Source organism: Kogia breviceps, chromosome 6 (assembly GCF_026419965.1).
Source record: "Kogia breviceps isolate mKogBre1 chromosome 6, mKogBre1 haplotype 1, whole genome shotgun sequence".
Classification (NCBI taxonomy): Eukaryota; Metazoa; Chordata; class Mammalia; order Artiodactyla; family Physeteridae; genus Kogia; species Kogia breviceps.
The window spans coordinates 133,498,675-133,526,175 of record NC_081315.1 but is presented as its reverse complement, the minus strand read 5'-3'; the positions used below and the strand labels follow the sequence as shown (position 1 = coordinate 133,526,175).

At 38.6% G+C, this 27,501-nt stretch overlaps 1 protein-coding gene across 13 annotated transcripts in view; it reads right to left on the bottom strand.

The window, feature by feature from the left end:
- The window catches only part of LARP1B (La ribonucleoprotein 1B), a 116,955-nt gene extending 95,685 nt beyond the window's left edge, over window positions 1-21,270 (bottom strand). For 5 of the 13 annotated variants that reach the window (XR_010841150.1, XR_010841151.1, XM_067036643.1 and 2 more), the window contains exons 1-5: window positions 20,343-21,268; window positions 6,954-7,012; window positions 6,508-6,567; window positions 4,350-4,524; window positions 2,103-2,243 (exon numbers count right to left, since the gene is read on the bottom strand). Coding sequence is in view for 11 of the 13 variants with exons in the window: in XM_067036643.1 (XP_066892744.1) it covers window positions 2,103-2,243; window positions 4,350-4,524; window positions 6,508-6,567; window positions 6,954-7,012; window positions 20,343-20,862 (955 nt within the window). In the remaining 2 variants the exon portion in view is untranslated. Of the gene's footprint in view, window positions 1-2,102; window positions 2,244-4,349; window positions 4,525-6,507; window positions 6,568-6,953; window positions 7,013-20,036; window positions 20,160-20,342 lie in introns of those variants that run through there. The other 8 variants (XM_067036645.1, XM_067036644.1, XM_067036650.1 and 5 more) reach the window with 6 other exon arrangements.
- Window positions 21,271-27,501: the final 6,231 nt, after the last annotated feature.

Sequence of the window (27,501 nt, the reverse complement as noted above, 5' to 3'; positions counted from 1 at the left end):
TCCTATTGCTGTGACACAAACACACTATGAAATATTCCTACCAAAACAAAACAAAAATAAACTGGATCCTAACCAAACCTCTAGTTATTATTACCAGTTACACTTAGAAAAGACAAAGGAACATGTTAAGGAGTATCACGATAAAGCATTTAGCCAAATCCAAAATATGGGAAATTCCACAAGACATATGACCTAACATATAGCAAAGGAAAGAAACATTGGTGGGACTTCCCTGGTGGCACAGTGGTTAAGAATCCACCTGCCAATGCAGGGCACACAGGTTCGAGCCCTGGTCCGGGAAGAACCCATATGCCACGGAGCAACTAAGCCCGTGTGCCACAACTACTGAGTCTGCATTATACAGCCCACAAGCCACAACTACTGAGTCCACATACCACAACTACTGCAGCTGGCACTCCTAGAGCCCATGCTCCGCAACAAAGCAAAGCCACCACCATGAGAAGCCCGCGGACCAAAACAAAGAGCAGCCCCCATAACCGCAACTAAAGAAAGCCTGCGCACAGCAACGAAGACCCAACGCAGCCAAAAATAAAATAAATTAATTTTTTTTTAAAAAAGAAACATTTGGCAATTTCTTATTACGTTAAATATACATTTACCAGGGACTTCCTTGGCAGTCCAGTGGTTATGATCCACGCTTTCACTGCAGGGGGCATGGGTTCAATCCCTAGTCGGAGAACTAAGATCCCGCATGCTGCATGCACAGCAAAAAAATATACACACACATGTTTACCATACCACCTAGCAATCCACTCTTAGATGTTTACCTGAGAATATAAGACATATGCCCACACAAAGGTTTGTACACAAATGTTCATGGCAGCATTACTCATAACAGGCAAAAACTGGTAACAAGCCAAATATCCACCAACATGAATGGATAAAGGACAATATCCATTCAATAGAAAACTATTATGCAATAAAGAGGTAGGAACTACTGATATATGGAACAATACTGATGAATGTGAAAATCATTATGCTGAGCAAAAGAATACAAGAGGGTATAATTTATATTACACAGTTCAATTTATATGAAATTCTGAAAAGATAAATCAAATCTGACAGAAAGTAGACTCGTGGTTAGGGGACTTGACAGTAATTTCAGTGTACTTTAATATATATAATTATTAACTCAGTAAAGTTGACTTTTTAAAGAAGGATCCAGAAACCACCCAGAAGAGGCTCCCAATAGGCAACTCTGGGACAATTTGAGCATCAAATTAAACAATCATGATAACAATTTCAACCACTGAAAACATAAGCCTTTAGTCCACACTGATAACAGGAAGCTGTTCTTTACAGTGGAATGCCAGCTAATAAATATAGAAAGAATGATGCAGTAAGACAAATACCAGTATAGTGAAATTCTGAAGATTACCTATTAACCATCATGGTAATAACCAGGCAAGAATAAAAATCACCAATGGAAACTGAAGCTCATATGAAAAGTCTGATGAAAAAAATGGGTATTCCCACAGTCTCAAAGTCTCTCTCCACAAATTACATGTTAATTACCAAGGGAAAAAGGGTATCTTTACAATAAAGAAACCTGGAGTACCTCATCTTAACCAAGTGCTCAAAGTTAATATCACCAATAATAAGATAAAGCAATACCACATGTGTTTTCAAATTATACACTACAAAGAAAACCATTTAACTTTTACAGTATTCCTGCCAAAAATTTATAACCCAAATCCAATCATGAGGAAACATCAGAAAACCCAAAGGTATAAGTATAGCTACCACATTACTGTCCTATAGCCTTCAGAAAAAAATCAACGTCATGAAAGACAAAAGCAGAAGAATTATTCCAGACTAACAGAGACAACTAAAAGCAATGTGTGATCATAGATTAGATCCCAGAAAAGAGGAGAAAAAAACTGTAAAGGGCATTATTGAGAAATTCTACCTGTGGATAGTCACAGTGTATTACTGATCTTACGATACATACTCTGAAGGTATTTAGGGTTAAAGGTGCACAATGTCTGCAACTTACTCTCAAATAGTTTATACTATACATGATTATTAAAATAGTAAGATTAAGACTAGATTAGTCATTTTTCTCTTAGAATGTTACTTACTTCGTGTGTCATTTCTCCTATTGTTATGTGATGATTTATTTGCTTCAGGTTGACATCTTGAGCTATTCCTGGACCCCGGTCTTTCTTGACTGTCTGGTCTTACATCATCTAAGTGAAGAGGTACCCACTTGTGCTTATTAGCTTGAAGAAAACAAAATAAAATCATTTAATGACAATGCACAATTTTCATTAAAGCTTTGAAACTGTGAAAGGACTCTAAATTTTAATTAAATAAATGAAAGACTTAATTTGTCCTTAAAGGGATTACTTGTAGAGTACCAAAATGATTTTCTTCTGCTCCCCCAGCTCTTCAATAAACTTGTTTGGGCAAATAATAAGTTTCTAAAACTCAAGTGAAAAGCCAGTGATAGAGTATCATTGGAATTCTTTTGCTTTTAAGTGAAATGCACACTCTTCTGTTTAATTCTGACAAATAAGCCATAAAAAATATTAAGTGTACACACCACTTCCATCTAATACTTGATACTTAGGCTTTAGAACAGGGTATACCTGATAACTGTTTGACCAGTGATTCAAAACACTTTTAGTTTCAAACCACTGCCTCAAATATTAATTTATCCAGCATCACTGCTAATGAAAGAGCTTTTTCAAAATAAAAGTTTAAGTATAAAATCTGTCTAACTGCATTTGATAAACCTTTGTATAGCTACTACACATTTTCCTAACTTCTTAAGCGATACAAGCAATTTAAAGCTTCTTGTTGACTAAATGATAGTGTAATTAATTGTTATATTTAGTACAGTGAAATTCTGAAGGTTACCAATTCATGAATTCCATAGTTAAGGTTTCAAAATGTTCAGTCTTCTGCCCACTATATATTTTAACTAAAACAAAAAGACTCATGGACAAAGGAAAAACTATCAAAGTAATTAAGGGAATATTAGTGTACTAATTTCCTACTAATACTGCAAACTACAGACAGATAAGGAAAAGAGAATATGAGAGAATCTAAAGACTCCTTAAAGTCTATACTGTAAATTCTATCAATGAGATTCTTTGGGCATAAATAAGCACTTAAAGATAAACATGTGTGCTCTAAGGAGAGTCAATTCATGACCTGATTATATAAAATTACTTTAACTACAAACACCCACATTTTAGTGTTGGCTAATCAGTTTTAATTGAAGTAACTAACAAGGAAGACAAATTTTAGAGCAGGATAGGTCTTGTTACCTGTATGACTTCTAGACAGTCAAAAAGACCACTTATGTATCAAAGGAGCATGAAAAAGTGATTAAGCATTCAAGAAATGGGGAAATTTTTTGTAACAACCACATGGTTGTCCTACTGCCACCACTTCTGAGCAATTGCCCTTGGCATACTATACCGAGTGGGCCTCATGATTACCCTGCAGCTAAGGATTACAATAGTCATCAAAATAAAAAAATTCAAGTAAGTGTTCAGTATACAGTAGGCTGTTAGTTCCATTATTAAAGAAGTTGGCTGGCAACTATTTCATCATGAAATGTCCCCTCCCATGCCCCATCACCTCCAAGAATTAAAATGCTTCAATGGCTTCCCACAGCACTTAAAATGCCAATTCCAAGTTACCAAAGTCCTGAATAACATGGACCTTGCCTACCTCTCCAATAGCACCCCCTGCCCTCTCCCCAGTGTTCACTTTGCCTCAGCTACTGACCTTCTGACAGTTTAAAGAACTTTTCTGCCTAAAAACCCCTCAAGACACTTTTATTGAGACTCAGAACACTGAATGAGAATATGCTTTTACCAGTTAAATCATAATCTGTTCCTAGACACATGAGAAGTTCCTAAAAGAATATGGAAAAGGATGTAAAGACAATATTATTTTTCCTTCAAAGCGTAACGGGGGAATGCAATGAGGAAAAAGAGCTGACCAAGGTTGTTCTCAATTTTGTCTCAGAAAAAATATTTTCTCAAAATTTCCTGAAAAAAAGGGAGCCACTCCAATGCAGATTTAAAACACAATAGTTATCATACAACTTTCCAAGAATATATCTACACCTACCTCTATAGGTGGAATTTAAATCCATTCGTACATAAAATACAAGTCAAATGTAGAGAGGAAAGTCTCACAGTTCAGAAATGCTACAAAAGCAAAATCAGTTAGCATTGTAGATGGTATCCTGAAGAAATCCAAACTACTAACTGGTGACTACCAGGAATCAGCTGATTAAATACAATTCTTCATTACTACAACTCTCTTCAAAAACTTAAAAATCAAAATGAAGATATAAACAAACTAACCTTTCTTTCGTTGATTACTTGACTGAGCCTCATCCTCACTGACATTTTCACCAGGACCATCTAATTTTGTTTCCCGGCTTTCTTTGCTTTCACTGTTACTTCTCTTTTCAAACTTGTCTTCTCTTTCTTTTCTATTTTGTGGCTTCTTATTTCCTAGGCTGATGACACTCTGACACTGCAAAAAGGTTTTCTGAATGAAATAATTTTCATGAACATTTTCACTAACATATCCAAAAATCTGTGGTAACACCTTACTTAAATATCACAAAACGAATGACAACTTTTATCAAAAATAAAAAACTACTTTACAAAAGACACTGTTAAAAGTCATTTGAAAAACTGAAAGAAAATATGTGTTAAGTATTTGATAAAAGGACTTGTATCTAAAATATATAATGAACTCTATAATGCAATAACAAGAAAACAATTGAAATATGGGCTTAGAGTTGAACAGACACTTTATCAAAGATATACTGATGACAAATGTACATGAAAATGTGCTTGACATCATTAGAAAAATGCAAATTAAAAACTAAAGTGTGATACCACTATACACATACTAGACTGACTAAAATTAAAAGGCTGACCACATCGAGTATTAGTGAGGCTACAGAATAACTAGGATTATCATACACTGCTGGTGGAATAAAAAGTTTCGTAGTTTTAAAAGTTAAATAAATAGCTACCATAAAATCCACCCATTCTACTCCCAAGAAAAACAAAAGCATTATTCCATGAAAAATTTTGTACAGAAATGTTTATACAGCAGCTTTATTCTTTTTTTAAAAAAATAAATTTATTTATTTTTGACTGTGTTGTATCATCGTTGCTGCACACAGGCTTTCTCTAGTTGTGGCGAGCGGGGGCTACTCTTTGTTGTGGTGTGCGGGCTTCTCATTGCGGTGGCTTTTCTTGCTGTGGAGCACGGGCTCTAGGCACACGGGCTTCCATAGTTGTGGCATGCGGGCTCTAGAGCGCAGGCTCAGTAGTTGTGGTGCATGGGCTTAGTTGCTCTGCAGCATGTGGGATCTTCCTGGACCAGGGCTTGAACCCGTGTCCCCTGCATTGGCAGGCAGCTTCTTAACCACTGCGCCACCAGGGAAGTCCCGATATAGCGGCTTTATTCTTAATAGCCAAAAAATGGAATCAACACAAATGTCCACCAATAGGTGAATGGACAGCGTTATATCCATACAATGGAGTACTACCCAGAAAATAAGAAGGAATGGACTACTAATATGTATAACATAAATAAATCTCAAAATAATTAAGCTAAATGAAAGCCAGAAAAAAAAAGAATGCATCCTGTATGACTCCACTTACATAAAATTGTAGAAAATGCATTGTAAATCAACTATACGCCAATAAAAAAAAAAATGCAGAAAATGCAAATTAACTAAGTGACAGAAAGCTTATCAGTGGTTGTCTGGGATGATGGGGTGAGGGGGTGGAATGTAACAGGAAGAATTACAAATTAAGTTCATTACCTTGTTTGTGGCAAAGGTTTCATATGTCAAAGCGTATCAAACTATACACTTTATATATGTGCAGTTTATTATGTCATTTATACAACAATTAAGCTGCTTTATATGTTGTTTAAACTACACACCAATATTCTGCACAAATTACAAATAGCAAGATGTACAGTGTCAAATGAAACCATGTAACCAGATACCATATATGTTACTTCTCTAAAAAGACTTTTGATAGAATATCCCAGAACATCTTTTAGAACTTCTTTCATAAATTAAAAATCCATTTACTGAATCCATTACTTGATATGATATATATGCATATATATGCATATGTATATAGAGAGTTAGGACTTCAACATACTGAAAAGACTGTAACTCAGAGAAAACATATATAGAATACATTCTGAAACACAAAATGGGCTTCACTTAGACACATTAAAAAGTAATCTATCTGTAGGCATTACATGAAGCTGACAGCATGGTACCCCATCCTTTCCAAATGTATGGTCCTGAGAATACAACCAGATGAAGGCAATGTGATGAATGAAATCAAGGTATCTGAAAAATGGGTATTTTATTAATGCAATTCTCTAAATTTGAAGTAAAATAAATTCAGCATTTAAAAATGAGAATACCTTCCCTTTATTAAAAAAAAAAATAAGAAGTCTTAAAACAACACTCACTTCAGTGTTCACTAATTCACTTGGTGTTGGCCAGTTCGCCATATCACTGAAATCACTAGCCTAAGAGGTAAATAAAAGAAGTGTTATGTCTGCAATTTAGAAATTTTAAGTAGAAAAAATATTTTCTAAAAGTGAAAGCAATTTTTAAAATCACCCTCATTCAATTATATGCAGGCATTTGTCAAAATAATGCAAAATCTTCTCCAAACAACAGAACACAGCAAGAGGAATGTCTTACGATCCAACTTGTGGCATGAATAATGACCTTGACTAAACTGATAGAGACAGGATAACAGAGGCATATGGGGATTTGGATAAAGGCTACAATTTTCTAGTATATTAACTTTAAACTAACATCAATGATAGACCTAGAAGAGAAAAATACATAATAATCTAAGAGGAGTTGCTTTCAAAATAGTTAAAAACTATTTCTTGTCATGACATACCTTGTTGGATTTCTTTGTCTTGAGTTTTCCTGCTTTTATAATTTGGGGGAAACTGAGCTCTAAAACAAAACAAAACAAAAAAACATAGAATTGTTTTTACAACCACATCATGCAAAATATTTAACAAAATAACAATTAAACCAATTTCAGTTAAGTCAGTGGAATAATTATTCTCAACAAAATCCAAAGTTCTGAGACTCAAATTCCTAACAAGAAATCAACTACATTTCAAATGTAGATTCAAAGTGGTCTTCAGTTTTCAAATCAAGAAGTAGAAAATATTAACAGTTTACTTACACTGAACTGACAGACCAATCTGTTCAGTAACAGAATGTAACACGGAAAAATTAGCAATATAACATGTTTTAATACAGTAAAGTTAGTGAATCAACTCCCAACAGGATACATTTTTCTATATATATTATATATACATATAAATACATTCACATGCATCAAGGAGCATGCAGAAAATAAATCAGAAGACTTCAAACTATTTGTCGTCAGAAAACAAAGTTTGGCAACCGTAATACGCTGTATCTAGATCCAAGCCATAAAAAATAGAAGCCATCTCTGTAAAAGTTTGTACAAGACTATCATGGTATCATCACTTGTCCATCTTGAATAAGAACACAAAGATTGACAAATATAGTCTTCATTGTAATGAAGCTTTACAGTGTCTTGTATCTTGATTCATCATCTACCATGATGATCATCTAGCTAAACATGACCTAAATATTAAAAAGCAGAATAAACGTGGGATCTGCAGCTCCAGAAAACACAGTAATTCGGCAAAACATGAATCCCATAAATCATGGCAATTACCAATTCATAGACTAAAATAAAGCAATCTCTGAGTTAAAATCCAGAAACATTCAAATAAGATTTCATGAAAGGAAGACTGATGAAGGATGAAGACATCACCAGGGATGGGCACACAGGCATCTTGAATACTGTAGTAATTCTATTTCTAAAGCAGAAGAGTGAGTACATGGGTATTTGCTTTATACTTCTTTATACTTTATGGACACATATATAAGTGTATACATATGTGTCAAGGTGCATAAGGATAAATACTTCACTAACAAAAATGAGATACAGAAAAAAATATGGACAGATAGGACAAAAAGGGAAACAGGAAAAAACCTAATTTAACAAACACAATATTTGAACATTAGAATCTGACTGAGGTGTATTTTGTAAATACCATGTATACTGTATGGAAGTTATACAGTATAGAACATTTGAAAGACCTTTCCCTCAACAAAGTAGAAAACATGTCCCCAAACATTGCCAAGTCAAGTAAAATAAGTGCCTGGTGGTTACAAAACACAGCCATATACAAACTATTTGATGTACTGAAAAGTATTTAGGGATAGGCCACACAAGCAAGTTTTATTACTAATCAATTAGACATTAATAATCACAATTAAGGTCAGAAATTTTAAAAATTATTCTGACCACATAAAAATAACACTTTTTAACTTTAATATTAAATGTTACTTACAAACCAAAAAATATTTGAGCATGAGTTAATAATCTTTCTATTGCTTTAAAATCAGGGGACTTCCCTTGCAGTCCAGTGATTAAGAATCCTCCCTCCAATGCAGGGGTCACAGGTTCAATCCCTGGTCAGGGAGCTAAGACCCCACATGCCTCCTGGCCAAAAAACCAAAACATAAAACTGAAGCAATACTGTAACAAATTCAATAAATACTTTAAAAACGGTCCACATCAAAAAAAAAAATCTTTAAAAAACAAAAATTAAACAAATTAAAAAAAAATAAAAGGGAGAGAGATTTTGATTTCAATAATTCTTTTGAACTCAAAAATTTTGGATTTTTGTTTAAATTTTACTCTCTCAACTTTAACTCCTCCTCAGGAAATACAATGGGAAAAAATACACATTTAACTCTGTGGCCTCTATAATTCTGATATTTTATTTATGGAGTATCATTAAGTACACAATCAATACTGTAATTTACTCTCTTTAAAAGGTATTTGACAAATTATGCTGGCCAATGTGGTTGGATACGCTGGGATAGGAAAGTGATTTCTTTTTTTTTTTTCAAATAACTTTTTTTTTTAAATGAATTTATTTATTTATTTATTTATTTTTGGCTGCGTTGGGTCTGCGTTGCTGCACGTGGGCTTCCTCTTGTGGCGAGCGGGCATTACTCTTTGTTGTGGTGCGTGGGCTTCTCATTGCAGTGGCTTCTCTTGTTGTGGAGCACGGGCTCTAGGCAAGCAGGCTCAGTAATTGTGGCGCAGGTTTAGTCGCTCCACGGCATGTGGGATCTTCCTGGACCAGGGATTGAACCCGTGTCCCCTGCATTGGCAGGTGGATTCTTAACCACTGTGCCACCAGGGAAACCCCTAATTTACTTTTTTAAAAGGAAGACTTTCCTGGAATATTCCTGTTCCCAAGTCCCAATTCCTCCCACAGAAACAGTAAGTTTCCTGATTAATGAGTTTAGGAAAAGAACTGACTTGCAAAGCCAACACCTTTCTGCCCCCTTTTCTTTGGGAGCTAGCTGTCCACAAAAAGCAAGCATTCTGATCTGCTCCTTCATGCTGTCAGTTTCACAGGGCAGACTCCCTAACAGAGGGAGAAAGGGAACATGCAGATGTGCAATGCCAACTGTGAACACATTTGTCTAATTCCAATTTCCACATAAGGAAGTCCTTTGTGCTGCTCTTAGACCACCTCATCAACCCACTCTTTTTCCATTAAAAGAATGACACTGAGCTTTAAAAAAATAAATAAATAAATCTTTGTAAAAGATAGAGAGATGATTCAAAAGTGAAATACCAGTGGCCAAATATGAAATGTGAACTCAACTGTACTAAGAAATGTAAAGTAAAACAGAACAGTTTTCACCTATCATTCTGACAAAACAGAGAATGCCAAGCATTGACCCGTCTATATAAATGGACATTTCTCTCATGTTGTTGGAATGAGTATCAAGTAGTAGAACCTTTCAAGGGTAATCTGTCATTTAAAATGTATATACTTTTTGGGGAATTTCCTGGCGGTTCAGTGGTTAGGCCTCCATGTTCTCACTGCCAAGGGCCCAGGTTCAATACCTGCTAGGGAAACTAAAATCCTGCAAGTCGTGTGGCCAAAATAATAATAATAATAATAATTAAATATATATACTTTTTTATAAGATAGATAACCAATAAGGACCTACTGTATAGAACAGGGAACTCTACTCAATATTCTGTGATAAACTATATGAGAAAAGAATCTGAAAATGAATGAATATGTGTATATATATAACTGAATCACTGCTGTACACCTGAAACTAACACACATTGTAACTCAACTATAATCCAATAAAATTTTTAAAAATAAATAAAGTAAAATAAAATATATACTTTTTAATGAAACAGTTCCATTTCTGAGAAATTAGCTGGTAATCAAGACAAGGTACAAAGATGTCAGTATGAGATGTTCACTGCAGGGACTTCCCTGGAGATCCAGTAGTTAAGACTCCATGCTTCCACTGCAGAGGGCACAGGTGCGATCTCTGGTTGGGGAGCTAAGATACTGCAGGCCGAGCGGCAGGGCCCTCCCACCACCAAAAAAAAAAAATGTTCACTGTAGGTTTACGGATAACTGTATTTAAATAAATGACCTCAGGACTTCCCTGGTAGTGCACTAGTTAAGAATCCACCTGCCAGTGCAGGGGACACGGGTTTGAGCCCTGGTCCAGGAATATCCCACATACCACAGAGCAAATAAGCCCATGCACCGCAACTACTGAGCCTGGGCTCTAGAGCCTGCTAGCCACAACTACTGAAGCCCACACACCTAAGAGCCACTGCTCCACAACAAGAGAAGCTACCACAATAAGAAGCCTGCGCACCAAAACGAAGAGTAGCCCCTGCTCACTGCAACTAGATAAAGCCCATGCACAGCAATGAAGACGCAATGCAGCCAAAAATAAAATAAATAAATTTGTTTTTAAAAAAGAAAATATTTTCATTTTCCCATGTTCCAGCCAAAATGGAGGAAACTGCCCTCCTAGCATATCATTAGAAAAAACCTAAGACTGAAAAAGAAAGCCAACATAAAAATTTAAAAATAAAGAAATTTTAATTAAAAAAATTTTTTTCAGGCAAATGAAACCTAAGAAATGTAAGCTACCAGTGGCTCCAAGTATATATAAACATACATGAACAAGTGTATGATCTTCACATATCCATTTTTCAAACATCACTAGTGAGCCACTATACAACTTCTTTGAATATAATTCTAATATCTTAATCAATAAGGAAACAATTCCTAATAGACGAGGAATTCATTTTAAGAGCTTGATAGTGAAAACAAAACCTGCAGTATGATGGGCGATTTTACTCATGACCATAATTTTTAGCAAAGCTTTAATTAAGAAAACACACTGACATTTATGAATCATGTTTTATTACATTTAAGGGAAAAATATCATAAAATGCCATTTTGCTACAGTACATGAGTGCCTTAAAAAAAATGTAAAAAAAAGCAAGATAACCTCATCCACCAGAGGGCAGACAGCAGAGGCAAGAAGAACTAGAATTCTGCAGCCTGTGGAAGGAAAACCATTCACAGAAAGATAGACAAAATGAAAAGGCAGAGGACTTTGTACCAGATGAAGGAACAAGATAAAACCCCAGAAAAAAAAACTAAATGAAGTGGAGATACATAACCTTCCAGAAAAAAAAATTCAGAATAATGATAGCAAAGATGATCCAGGACCTCGGAAAAAGAATGGAGGCAAAGATAGAGAAGATGCAAGAAATGTTTAACAAAGACCTAGAAGAATTAAAGAACAAACACCTAGAAGAAGTAAAGAACAATCCAACAGAGATGAACAATACAATAAATGAAATGAAAACTACACTAGAAGGAATCAATAGCAGAATAACTGAGGCAGAAGAATGGATAAGTGACCTGGAAGACAGAATGGTGGAATGCATTGCCACAGAACAGAATAAACAAAAAAGAAATGAAAACAGCCTGAGACCTTTGGGACAACATTAAATGCAATAACATTCACATTATAGGGGTCCCAGAAGGGAAAGAGAGAGAGAGAGGACCGGAGAAAATATTTGAAGAGATTATAGTCGAAAACTTCCCTAACATGGAAAAGGAAATAGCCACCCAAGTCCAGGAAGCGCAGAGAGTCCCAGGCAGGATAAACCCAAGAAGAAACACACCAAGACACATAGTAATCAAACTGACAAAAATTAAAGACAAAGAAAAATTATTGAAAGCAACAAGGGAAAAACAACAAATAACATACAAGGGAACTCCCATAACGTTAACAGCTGATTTCTCAGCAGAAACTCTACAAGCCAGAAGGGAGTGGCATGATATATTTAAAGTGATGAAAGAGAAGAACCTACAACCAAGATTACTCTACCTGGCAAGGATCTCATTCAGATTTGATGGAGAAAGCAAAAGCTTTACAGACAAGCAAAAGCTAAGAGAATTCAGCACCACCACACCAGCTCTATAACAAATGCAAAAGCCACTTCTCTGAGTGGGAAAGACAAGAGAAGAAAAGGACCTACAAAACCAAACCCATAACAATTAAAAAAATGGTAATAGGAACATACATATTGATAATTACCTTAAACGTGAATGGATTAAATGTTCCAACCAAAAGACACAGGCTTGCTGAATGGATACAAAAACAAGACCCATATATATTCTGTCTACAAGAGACCCACTTCAGACCTAGGGACACAGAGAGACTGAAAGTGATGAAATGGAAAAAGATATTCCATGCAAATGGAAATCAAAAGAAAGTGGGAATAGCAATACTCACATCAGATAAACCAGACTTTAAAATAAAGAATGTTACAACAGACAAGGAAGGACACTACATAATGATCAAGGGATCAATCCAAGAAGATATAACAATTATAAATATATATACACCCAACATAGGAGCACCTCAATACATAAGGCAAATGCTAACAGCCATAAAAGAGGAAATCAACAGTAACACAATAATAGGAAGGGACTTTAACACCTCACTTACAGCAATGGACAGATCATCCAGACAGAAAATTAATAAGGAAACACAAGCTTTAAATGACACAACAGACCAGACAGATTCAATTGATATTTATAGGATATTCCATCCAAAAAACGGATTACACTTTCTCCTCTAGTGCACACGGAACATGCTCCAGGATAGGACACATCTTGGGTCACAAATCAAGCCTCAGTAAACTTAAGAAAACTGAAATCATATGAAGTATCTTTTCTGACCACAGCGCTAGGACATTAGATATCAATTACAGGGAAAAAAACATAAAAAACACAAACACACGGGGGCTAAACAGTACGTTACTAAATAACCAAGAGATCACTGAAGAAATCAAAAAGGAAATCGAAAAATACCTAGAGACAAATGACAACGAAACACGATCCAAAACCTATGGGATGCAGCAAAAGCAGTTCTAAGAGGGAAGTTTATAGCAATAAAAGCCTATCTCAAGAAACAAGAAAAACCTCAAATAAACAATCTAACCTTACACCTAAAGGAACTACAGAAAGAAGAACAAACAAAACCCAAATTAGTAGAAGAAAAGAAATCATAAAGATCAGAGCAGAAATAAATGAAATAGAAACAAAGAAAACAATAGCAAAGATCAATAACTAAAAGCTGGTTCTTTGAGAAGATAAACAAAATTGATAAACCATTAGTCAGACTCATCAAGAAGAAGATAGAGAGGACTCAAATCAACAAAATTAGAAATGAAAAGGAGAAGTTACAACAGACACCGCAGAAATACAAAGCATCCTAAGAGACTACTACAAGCAACTCTATGCCAATAACATGGACAACCTGGAAGAAATGGACAAATTCTTAGAAAGGTATAACCTTCCAAGACTGAACCAGGAAGAAATAGAAAATATGAACAGACTAATCACACATAATGAAAATGAAACTGTGATTTAGAATCTTCCAACAAACAAAAGTCCAGGACCAGATGGCTTCACAAGTGAATTCTATTAAACATTTAGAGATGAGCTAACAACCATCCTTCTCAAGCTCTTCCAAAAATTTTCAGAGGAAGGAACACTCCCGAACTCATTCTATGAGGCCACCATCACCCTGATAGCAAAACCAGACAAAGATACTACAAAAGAAGAAAATTACAGACCAGTATCACTGAAGAATATTGATGCAAAAATCCTCAACAAAATATTAGCAAACAGAATCCAACAACACATTAAAAGGATCATACAGCATGATCAAGTGGGATTTATCCCAGGGATGCATGGATTATTCAGTATACACCAGTCAATCAATGTGATACACCATATTAACAACTTGAAGAAGAAAAACCACATGATCATCTCAATAGGTGCAGAAAAAGCTTTTGACAAAATTCAACACCCATTTATGATAAAAACTCTCCAGAAAGTGGGCATAGAGGGAAACTACCTCAACATAATAAAGCCCATATACGACAAAACGACAGCAAACATCATTCTCAATGGTGAAAAACTGAAAGCATTTCCTCTAAGATCAGGAACAAGACAAGGTTGTCCACTCTCACCACTATTATTCAACATAGTTTTGGAAGTCCTAGTCATGGCAATCAGAGGAGAAAAAGAAATAAAAGCAATACAAATTGGAAAAGAAGAAGTAAAACTGTCACTGTTTTCTATGTATAGTATCATAGTATAGTATACATAGAAAACTATGTATAGTTTTCTATGTTTTCTATGTATAGTATCATGTCACTGACATGATACTATACATAGAGAATCCTAAAGATGCCACCAGAAAACTACTAGAGCTAATCAATGAAATTTGGTAAAGTTGCAGGATACAAAATTGATGCACAGAAATCTCTTGCATCCCTATACACTAACAAGGAAAGATCAGAAAGAGAAATTAAGGAAACAATCCCATTCACCATTGCAACAAAAAGAATACCTAGGAATAAACCTACCTAAGGAGGTAAGAGACCTGTACTCAGAAAACTGTAAGAAAATGATGAAAGAAACCAAAGATGACACAAACAAATGGAGAGATATACCGTGTCCTTGGACTGGAAGAATCAATATTGTGAAGATGACTATACTACCAAAAGCAATCTACAGATTCAATGCAATCCCTATCAAATTACCAGTGGCATTTTTTACAGAACTAGAACAAAAAACCCTAAAATTTGTATGGAGACACAAAAGACCCCGAATAGCCAAAGCAATCTTGAGGGGAAAAAAATGGAGCTGGAGGAACCAGACTCCCTGACTTTAGACTGTACTACAAAGCTACAGTAATCAAGACAATATGGTACTAGCACAAAAACAGAAATATAGATCAATGGAACAGGATAGAAAGCCCAGAGATAAACCTACACACCTATGGTCAACTAATCTATGACAGAGGAGGCAAGGACATATAATGGAGAAAAGACATTCTCTTCAATAAGTGGTCCTGGGAAAACTGTACAGCTATATGTAAAAGAATGAAATTAGAACACTCCTTAACACTATAAACAAAAATAAACTCAAAAGGGATTGAGACCTAAACAGACATTTCTCCATAGAAGACATACAGATAGCCAAGAAGCACATGAAAAGCTGCTCAACATCACTAATTATTAGAGAAATGCAAATCAAAACTACCATGAGGTATCACCTCACCACAGTTAAAATGGGCATCATCAGAAAATCTATAAACAACAAGTGCTAGAAAGGGTATGGAGAAAAGCAAACACTCTTGTACTGTTGGTGGGAATGTAAATTGATTCAGACACAATGGAGAACAGTATGGAGGTTCCTTAAAAAATTAAAAATAGGATTTCCCTGGTGGTGCAGTGGTTGAGAGTCCGCCTGCCGATGCAGGGGACATGGGTTCGTGCCCCAGTCCAGGAAGATCCCACATGCCGTGGAGTGGCTAGGCCCATGAGCCACGGCCACTGAGCTGGCGCGTCTGGAGCCTGTGCTCCGCAATGGGAGAGGCCACAACAGTGACAGGCCCGCGTACTGCAAAAAACAAAAACAAACAAACAAAAAAACTAAAAATAGAGCTACCGTATGACCCAGCAATCCCTCAACTGGGCATATACCCAGAGGAAACCATAATTTAACAACACACATGCACCCCAATGTTCATTGCAGCACTATTTACAATAGCCAGGTTACAGAAGCAACCTAAACACCCATCGACAGACAAATGGGTAAAGAAGATGTGGTACATATATACAAAGGATTATTATTCAGCCATGAAAAGGAACTAAATTGGGTCATTTGTAGAGATGTGAATGGATCTAGAAACTGTCATACAGAGTGAAATAAGTCAGAAAGAGAAAAACAAATATCGTATATTAACGCATATATTTGGAACCTAGAGAAATGGTACAGACAAACCAGTTTGCAGGGCAGAAATAGAGACACAGATGTAGAGAACAAACATATGGATACCAAGGGGGGAAAGTGGCAGGGGGCGGTGATGAATTGGGAGATTGGGATTGACATACACACACTAATATGTGTAAAACAGATAACTAATAAAAACCTGCTGTATAAAGAATAAATAAAACAAAATTTTAAAAACATGTAAAAAAAACCTACTTACTCGTACTCTGAAAGTGGGAGTATCAATTAGTAGTCATTTCCGAGAGGAACTTGTCAACAAATACACTGTGACCTAACAATTCCACTTTTCTCTCCTAGAGAAAATCAGATATGTATTTTCTCTAGGATAAAAGGTATGCATAAAAATGTTTGTAACAATCAAGATGTTGATGAATACGTAAATGGCTAAATTAACTACATCAGTTATATTTATGGACCACTTCTCAGCAATTTTTTAAAGTTTAAATTAAAAAGGATCAACTTCATCACAAGAAAAAAAGTTTTTTTACAACTAAGTATGTAGATGGTAGTTAACTAAACTTATGGTGATCATTTCACAATATGTATATACAAATCTCGAATCATTATGTTGCACACCTGAAACTAATGTTAATTATACCTTAATTTAAAGAATAAAAAACGCACTAGTTTAAAGAAGAAAAATAAAAGATCTACCAATACTTTAAAAATATTCTAAACACATATACAAAACACTATATTTGGAAGTGATTTCACAAAAAGGACTGAAAGGATATTCAGTAAACTAGTAACATCACAATCTTTTTTCTGAAGGGAACATCAAAAGTTCCTTTTTTACAAGAGCATATTTATGTGTCATTTACATAACTTAATTAAAATGTTATTAGAGTTACAGTAAGCTTATTTGAGGTTTCTGGGAAGCACACTTGGAGAAAAGAAGGTTGATGCGGTCAAGAAGACTAAGAATGAAAAAGATGAAAAAAAATTATTTTAATTTTATTTTTTGTATTTTGGCTGCGCCTCGCAGCATGCGGGATGGTTCCCTGACCAGGGATCGAACCTGGGCCTCTGCAGTGAAAGCACCAAATCCTAACCACTAAGCCACCAGGGAACTCCCAAAATCAATATTTTTATACATCGTTTTGTGTGTAAAAGAATTAAAATTGTATTAGAAAGCTGATTTTTAATATGCAAAATGTAACCATGGGTTACATGGGTGATTCATAAATCCCATACTGTGATTTTGATAAAGGTCTCCAAAATAAATAAAACTACTTTAAACAAGGGTTGGGGTACAATTCTTTCCAGTCTCCTGATGGGAATTTAAAACTGCAGTGACACTATTCTAGGCCTCTCCTGTGGGCCAGGCTTTGGTTGAAAAGAGGGCCTTATCTGGATTACCAGAAACAGCAATACACAAGCCAGAACCATCCCAAAAGTGGAGGAAAGTGTGTCACAAGATCTGAAGAATGCCTCACCTGCAGTTCAGTTAGAACTGCAGGTTCTAACAGAAAATTCATGATTACAAGTCCTTAAATACTTCCCTACATTTCCTGTGTTTCTATCTCTGGTAATAAACTTTCTGGCGAAATTTTACGGATGGAATTTCTGTACCTCATTTTGAGTGAGTGACAGTAAATCCAGGTTTGATTAGGACAAACATAGTTTAATTCTGTTATTACAGCATAATTAATACCCTCTTTCCCTCTCATAAATATCCTGGTTTATAGGATAAATCACATAGGTCTCCGACTAATAAGATTATTGTACTAATTTTTTGTTTGTTTGTGGTTTTTTTGTTTTTTGGTTTTTTTTGTGGTACGCGGGCCGCGCAGGCTCAGTGGCCATGGCTCATGGGCCCAGCCGCTCCGCGGCATGCGGGATCTTCCCAGACTGGGGCACGAACCCGTGTCCCCTGCATCAGCAGGCCGACTCTGAACCACTGCGCCACCAAGGAAGCCCTATTGTACTAATTTAACACTCCCCTAGTTTGCAACTACTCTGGACTCTGGACCCTAAAGGTCCTCTGCTCCTATTTCATTATTCTTGAGGTTGCAAATTTGCTTAGGAAAATAGGAAGCCAGCAGATCCAGGTTATGGAAGGCAATCTGGTATTAGAAATGAAAGAAAATATATCCACTTCACTCATTTACAAGGCCTAGAAATCTTCACAAAAGTCAACTAGCTAGGTAGTAACACTATCTGGACTAGAACCCAAGTTGTGCATTTCTACACAACAATCTCTTATCAAAGTTACCTAAGTTATTCAATTACTAACAGAAGTTGTGTAGAAGTATAGAGTCAGTACTGCAGAGAGGCTATAAAGTTACTCTAGCACTCCACATATGAAGAACGGTATTCCTGAGGGCACAGAATAGATTCCAAGAACAGAAATGTTGCCTACAGAGAAACATCAGCAAAATTAAAATCTCCAAGAACCACACCATGCATCAAGCATCACCTGGTTCTTAATCTCCAACAAAGACCCCAGTGAAGGCAACTGTAGATTAATTATATTAAACTGCTAAATATTTTCACAAGGTCATTTCCAATTAAAATGTCTGAGTCTCATCTTGAAAGTTTTAAAACCTGTCAAATTAACTGTACAACCAATAGGGGTTTTTTTGTAGATCACTGAATATAATGTATAATGTGTGTATGTCTAGAAGTAGGGAGGGGAGACAGCCATTAAGATTCACTAGAGTTTTCTTTCTCTTTGCTAAATTTTATGAGATTTTGCTTTAAGATTTTTGTTCTCTTCAGTTATTAATACTAGTAAACAAACAGATCTTTGCAGCTAGGAGAGACTGGTGGCAGTACTAAATTTAGAGCAAAATTTTAAGCAGTTTTTTCTGCAAGTGTTAAGATTTATCAAGAATGATTTAAAAACCATTTATCAGACCTCAGCTGTAAAACAACTTTTGTTTAAATAAAGTTATACTGTACCACAGCATTAAAAAAATGATTTGAGTATTACTGTGCAAATCAATTACCACTTATCTCACTCTGTTGGAGTTCATGTTACTCTACCTCTATACCTGCAATATGTGTGTCTATAACAATCACCTTATATTTAACCATTTCCTTTATCTCTTTTGAGCCTCACAACCCTGTAAACATGCTTGAATTTTCCCTGTTCCACTGTTAAGCTTTAATTTTAAGAAGAGTGAAGACTCGTACGTAAACAGCTGTAATTTCTATATGAAAAGTTCAATTAATTTACTACAACTTAATTAGAAAGCAAAACTAGGAGATACTGGGTTCTGTCTTCGGTTTATTTAGTATTTCCACTTAAACTAAAAAAAAAAAAAAATCTGCAGTTACTATAACCAAAATAAAGCACCAAGGGCCATACTACATTGGTCAGCATTCAAATGCAGTGGCATAATCTTACCTCCCTTAGAGAGGTAAGCTAACTGAATGTCAGAAGACTACTGTTCACCTAATGTGCAATTCACTCTCTCGTCAACTATCGTATTTCATTTAAACCAGTTTCCACCACAGTCGTAAACTCAAAGCTTTTGAGTAGCAACTACAGTATATCATCTCATTTTTAATATGACTACTTAGCACGGTTTTGAAAACACTGAAATTTTCAGCTTACCAATTATTTCACAAGAAAAAATTCACAATTGCTCTTCCACTTAACATATAAACCCCCTTGCTCCGACTGGCTTCACCTCTTTTTAAAAAGTCTCCAGAAACTTTTTTATAGGATGAACTGCAACACCTACCTAAAGTCAGCTGTCCCATGTCACGAACACGTGGGGTAAGACATAACTGAGGCTGTGGCCGCCGGACGGCTCAGCTCCGTGACCCCCGCCGTGCCCCACCAGTCAAGGAGAACCCGAGGTCCCACCTCTTCCTGCTGCTCCCTTCACAGATGTCCATTTATGTAAACAGGCAGAGTGAATGACACCTTGGAACGAAACACCTCCGACTGACAGGGAACGGAGGCCTGCCCCTCCCCCAGCCTCTGCCGCCACGCGAGTCGCCCCTGCACACACCCTCCCGGTGCCCACCGCAGAGGAGCCACAGACCTGCCTCCAGGGTTTCCAGTGGGGGCAGCAGCGGCGGCCCCGTCCCGGCGGGGGACAGGTGCTGGGGAGGCTTTTTGGTCCAGGGATTCTCCTTCCGCAGCGGCGGCGGCGGAGGCAGCTTCTCCTCAGAGCCTGCCGCCGCCGCCGCCGCCGCCTCCTCCTCCTCCCGGGCGTCCTCGGCCGGCGGGTCCCGCGGCAGCTGTGGCGGCGGCTCCCAGCCGAAGGTCCCCCCCGGCCCGCGCGCCTTGTGCGCCAGGTGCAGCGCCAGGGGCTTCACGGGCACGGCCGCCTGAGGCACGCTGTGTCCCAGCACGGGCGCCGGCAAGGGCTCTCCCCGCGCCCCCGCGCTGGTGGCGAGCGCGTTCCTCTCCTCCCTCGCCGCCTCCTTGTCCTCCCGTTCGGGCGGGGGCGGCTTCCCGGCTTGCCGGCTAGCCGCGGCCGACAGCGACTCCCTCTCAGCTGGTACCGCGGGCCGCTCCTCCCGAGGGTGAGCGGCGGGCACCCGGGAGCGAGCAGACATCGTCCCCCTGCCCCAGCCGCCCCAGCCGGGGGCGGCCCGGGGCCAGGGAGCCCGGCTGCCCGTCTCTCCGCCGGGACACCGACTGGCTCCGGCCTGGGGAAGAGAACCAGAGAGCCCGGCCGCCCGCGTCGGCTCAGGCCGCGGAGCTCCCGGCGTCGAACGGGGCGCTAACCGCCCGCCGGCCCAGCCCGCGTCAGCGGCGCGAGCCCCGAGCCTGCCAACACGTGCCGGGCGCCGCAGCCGGGGACCGGGAGCCCTCACTTGGCGCGGTCTGCGGCAGAAAAGCCGCAACGCGAAGCTGCAGTACCTCTAGCAGAGTCAGGTAAGCTCGCACTCCCAGAGCCAGTAACTGCTCGTGGGGTCAGAGGCGGAGGCGGGGGCGTGGAGGGGGCGGTCCGAAAGGATAGAGTGGGGGCGGGGCCTTCCGGAGGAGCGTGACGTGGCCGCTCACCGGCTCCTGCCCTCGCCGGGCCGCCGCCCGCGGTGGTTGACTGAGGATCCCGCCTGGGTGTCGCCCTGCTTGAGGGCTGGCCCCGCCCCCGCGGCCAGCCGAGGGGGAAGGAGAGCGAACTGGGCGATTCCCTAGCTCGTGGGCTACGGCGGCCCCCTCTGCGGGCGCAGGGGCGGGCCGCGCACCGAACATCTGTGACTCGCGACGGGCTCGCGCCTCGCTCCGCCGGCTGTGAGCGAGGGGCGGGGCGCGCTACGCACGTGGCTCGGGGCGGGCGGTGGGTTCTCTTATGCCCCAGGCCCTGAAGTGCAGTTGACTCCAGGCGAGGTGGGTAATCTTGGCCACCGAAGCTGGAAGGCTGCCGAATGGGCGTGGGTACCACCACCGGGCCACCTTGTCCCCTGCGTCTGTCGCCTCGCCCCGTGAAAACCTTTCCCCCGGCGCTTTGGGGCACTGCGGTCATCTGTAATATTGAGCCGCGTCCAAAATAAAAACTGTAATCTGTAGGTAAAGTTATGAAACCTTTGCCCCGGCACTAGGATTAGTGCACTTCCCCGCCCCTATTCCCAACCACGATCCGAAGTATTTTTAAAGTTGTGTGGAGTAAAACAGATTGTTAATACTTGGCCGGCTTTTTCAACAATTTTATGAGGTTTTTTTGTGTGTCTTTTTTTTTATAATGTGATTCAGTTATACATATATATATTCTTTTTCAGATTCTTTCCCATTATAGGTTATTACGAGATACTGAATATACTTCCCTGTGCGATACAGTAGGTCCTTGTTGTTTATTTTATACACATATGTTTTTGAATTTGTAGAGAACACTTGTTTACAAATTAACCATGCTCCAAATACTTTTTCCTGGAATGGATATATGTTAAAAATGTACAAATATATTTTGATTTTTAAAATGCAATGAGAACTTTCTACGTGGCACTCAAGTGAGTGATATTGGTTTCATATGCGTGTATTTGTGAGTTAATAATGTTTCTGTTCCCTTGCGAGGTCGCCGAAAATGGGTTCAGCTAGGTGAAAAAATATTTTCCCTGAGGGACCGTCCCCCCCAACCCCTTGAAAATATCTGTACCTGACGTTTGTATGGACTTGGCAATGGGTCCCTCCTGGCTTCCTTTAAGGGCTGCTAAATGTGTACAGGACTCCCCTCCCATGAGTCTTCAATCATATTAAACTCGAGATACTATCTTTTTTTGTTTACTCAAAAGTTGTACTAGGCATAAATTCCTTATTTTCCTAGGGCTAATAAACTATTCACACATTACAAGAACTATAAACAATAAAGCCTTTCTTGTTTTCCACTGTGCTTCCACCTCTAAGTGTATTCCCAGAGAGGCGCCATCTTTTCTAGCTCTCTTATTGGTGAAGCCTTGTGTTTTTAACTACCAACTAAATGCTCTTCCTGCTATAATCAGCCTTTTGGAGTCTCGGTAATGTTTGACTCTTTTACAAAAGCCTGTCAACAAATTAACACTCCACATGACTCAGAGAACACTTTCTATTTTATCAGCTATTTAAATACATGTGGATTAAAGACGTGGATTCAGTTGAGAAAAAGGGTATGTGGAATGGTTCCCGAAGTTAGATTCATATGGGGTACCTAATTATGGTTGGTGGTTTTGTTTGTTGCTGTTTTGGGGGGTTTTTTTAAAGTGAAAAATCATAAAGATGCTTTATTGACGAAACACAGGGCTTTCTTGGCAATAGGTTGTGCTTCCAAGGAGAGAAGAACTGGAGGGTAAATGTGTACTCAAAAGGTCTGCCAAGAACTCGACAGTAGGTGTTTGGGTATCTTCACTGTAGTGCAGTGCCACTAATGTCAGTGAAGGGAGTTGGCTATTTGTTCTTCCTTTTTAAAACACATATTACTAACTCCTGCTTCCATGTAACTGCCTCTTGGAAACAACTTCACCTATCTTCTGTTTGCTCCTCCATGTCTGTTCTCCACCCCTTCCCTGCTCTGTGTCAGGGAGGCTGACCCACCCAGGTTACACCTACGATAATCCCTTTTTCTGCTTGGTATCTTGATGGATTCAGGTAGTGGGAAGTAATGGCAGGAGACTGAAGGCCAGAAGATAGTGGGGTCATAGTCCTTATTCCCCAGGATGGGTCACCAAGGGTTGACTGCAGCGCCTTCTCTGTACAGTTAATCTCTAATCCTTCCGTTTGCCTCTTCAGGCCTAAGTGTAATAACTGCTAGTCCTTGGGGTACTGCACTATCCCTTGTTGGTTTCCCCGAGTCTTACCTGCACCTCTGTAAATAATTTAATAATTCTCTTCAAATTATTCACTTTGAGCTTTCCATCTGGTTTCTGATGGGAACCTGACTGACCTAATTTGCCATTGCTGAAGTCCCATTAATCTGTCATCTGGCCTCTACTCTGCAAGATTCTTCCTTTGCTTCTTAGTTCAAAATCATCGAAGACTTAAATTATTTTTTGTAGCCCGATCACACAAATCATTATCCGTCCTATGGATTATTTGCCCTTGGGTAGGATCCCCATCTGGCCTGGAGAAACAAGTTATTGGTTCGAAACATTGCCATCAAGGCAATGGGGATGGGAAAGCCAGTTATCAGTAGGAATGTGAGAGAGGTACGTCCTTTAACCAGGTTTTTTTTAAAAAAATAAATTTATTTATTTTTTGGCTGTGTTGTGTCTTCGCTACTGTGCATGGGCTTTCTCTAGTCACGCAAGTGGGAGCTACTCTTTGTTGTGGGGTGCAGGCTTCTCATTGCGGTGTCTTCTCTTTGTTGTGGAGCACAGGCTCTAGGAACGTGGGCTGCAGTAGTTGTGGCACGCAGGCTCAATAGTTGTGGCTCCCAGGCTTGGTTGCTCTGCAGCATGTGGGATCTTCCCCGACCAGGGCTTGAATCCATGTCCTCTGCATTGGCAGGTGCATTCTTAACCACTGCACCGCCAGGGAAGTCCCCTTTAACCAGGTTTTCTTCCCTTTTTCCAATCCTAGTGAGTGGACCACCATATAACCTAGGAGTCCATATAACCCTCACCCTCCATAATCCATTCATTTACAAATATCTCAAGCATCTGCCAAGCAGTGTTCTAGACACTCACCAAGACTGATTGTACCTCCTAAGTGTCTGTCACAAAGTCCTGCTTTCTCCACTGCCACCACCCTACTCCAAACTGCCTTTATGCTTCTGTAATACTGTTATAGCCTCTTAACTGGCCAGCCTCTCTGCCTCCACTGAGACCTATTTGATACAATTATTGTGAGGATTGCATGAGATAATATGTGTAAAATGCTTACCAAGACCTTAGCTCAATAATAATAACTATTTTTATTGCTTTTAAATCCATAGACTTAACTAGGATATGTGGCTTTAATTTTACTGAACTACTGAGGTTAGAAGCCTGATTTTTTTTTAATGAAAAGCTGGAATCTAGAACAGGTATAGGGTTATCTTTTCAAAAAAGAGAAAATGGTTCTCTAGGCCTCAGAAGTTATGAAACACCTAAAGAAATTATACATACTTGATGATCACATGTTCAAATGAGCCTCTAAAATGTGAATCTTGTTTTTCCTGTTTAGAGTATGCTAATATGTCTTCAGGTGATTGAACCCATTTCTCCTCCCCCTCCCCCTGGTGTCTCAGGAAATCGAAGTCCCAAGAGAACATCAAGATCTTTGTTTTTATTACCAGTGCAATTGAGGTTCAGGCTGGTAAAAATCCAATGTGCAGATAGCTGTACCGCATACTAGAAAGGTTTCAAAGAATGCATTAGATATCTATTTCAAAGGCCTACAGTTCAAGGAGAAGATAAAACTAAACCCAGAGATTTGTTTTAACTTCCTATAAAATAATATTTTTTTTAATATAAATTTATTTATTTATTTTTTTGGCTGCGTTCGGTCTTTGTTGCTGCCCGCGGGCTTTCTCTAGTTACGGCGAGCGGCGGCTACTCTTCGTTGCGGTGCGTGGGCTTCTCATTGCGGTGGCTTTTCTTGTTGCGGAGCACGGGCTCTAGGCGCGTGGGCTTCAGTAGTTGTGGCTCTGGAGCGCAGGCTCAGTAGCTGTGGCGCACGGGCTTAGTTGCTCCGCGGCATGTGGGATCTTCCCGGACGAGGGCTCGAGCTCGTGTCTCCTGCATTGGCAGGCAGATTCTCAACCACTGCACCACCTGGGAAGCCCTAAAATAACTCTTAAAAAGACTAGATTTTTAAACTAGATACACTGAAACATCATTACCTCCAGTTGCAGAGCCTTGGGCCCTGTTTATCATAATAACTGCTTTAATTATGAGGTAATTCTCAGAGAAGTACTAAATACTTCCAAGTATCTCTATCCTTCAAGGTCGGGTCAGTGCTAATGTGTGTTTGAAAGGCTTTGCTCCTTCCCTTCGATTAATACAACTGATGTATTCAATCTTAAAGTGAGAATAAAAGCACCTCTAGAAAATTTTGCTCTTTTTTTACTTATCTGTATCATACAAATAGGTAAAAACACTGTGCTTGTCATGTAAACATAGCTCCAAAACAAATCTAGGCTTTCAACCAGATTGCCATTCCTAAGTAGTAGATCTCTCTACTTTTAGGTAGGTTTTAATACAACAGTTTAACAGAATAGGAACTCTCTCAAAAGTTTGGGTCTTGACTAAAAACTCTCAGCCAGTAATAGCAAGGATTGATACTGAACACGGTCTGCCTTTCCTGCCACACTATTTAGTCCTTTTTCTTCTACAATAACTTGAAATAACTCAAATAATGAAGTAATAGTTAATCTTTTAAAAAAATAAAAGCATAAGCTCAAGGAATTCTCATCCAGTTTTCAAAGAACAGGGACTTTCAAACAATAGGGTATACAAAGGACTAATAACCTTTCTGAATTCTTCACACTATCCATTATATTTAATATTAGTATAGCTTTATGAATACTGGCACAACACAAATGATATCTTTAAATTCAAGTTCAAATGAACTTCAGTGGTTGACATTAGAAAAAATAAAGTTTCTCTGACAGAGAAATTAGGGAAAGGTTTTTGTCACCTTCTTAAAACTTATTATAGCTAATTTTATTTTATTTTATTTATTTATTTATTTATTTATTTTTAAAATATCTTTATTGGAGTATAACTGTTTTACAGTGGTGTGTTAGTTTTTCCTTTACAACAAAGTGAATCAGTTATACATATACATATGTTCCCATATCTCTTCCCTCTTGCGTCACCCCCTCTCCCACCCTCCCTATCCCACCCCTCTAGGTGGTCACAAAGCACAGAGGTGATCTCCCTGTGCTTATTATAGCTAATTTTAATCAATTAATAAGTATTCACTGAGTGCTTACTGTGGTCCCATGACTGAGCTAGACCCTGAGGATACACTGGTGAACTGGTCAGTTCACAAACTTATGCAGAAAGGCAGAATGCATAGTGCAGTAGCTTTCACACCTCATGACTTGATACATATAATTGAACCAAAAGCTTCACAAACCAGTACATATCCTTACAAATGAATACATTCTTATGTGATCTATTCCATTCTACTTTTCTAAAAAAGCACTAAATTAATTTCCTGACACAGGTACGTACAGATTTTAACCTACAGTAGTTTTAAAAATGACAGTGGCACAGTGGTTAAACTGAAACTAGATTATCTGTGTTGAAATGTCAGCTCTGCCATTTCCTAACAGTAGAACTGAGAGCAAATTATTTAACCTCTCTGTGATTTATTTTCCTTATCTGTAAAGTGTGAAGAATAATTGTACCTAGTTGTATGGTTGCTGTGAGGATTAAAAGGGTAAGTTTATTTAAAACTCATAGGGTGGGGACTTCCCTGGTGGTCCAGTGGCTAAGACTTCACGCTCCCAATGCAGGGGGCCTGGGTTCTATCCCTGGTCAGGGAACTGGATCCCAACTGGATCCCACATGCCCCAACTAAGAGTTTGCATGCCGCAACTAAAGATCCCGCATGCCACAACTAAGACCCAGCACAGCCAAATAAATAATTAAAAAAAAAATAAAACTCATAGAGTGGTACCTGGCAGATAGTAAGAGTCAATAACTAAAATCTGTCATCATTACCACTATAACTATTATTATTATTATTACTATTACTGTTATTAGAGGAAACTGACAAAAACCAAACTCAGTAATTACAGATTGTTGATAAGTATTATGAAGAAAACAAATCAAGGAGGTAAAATTTAAACT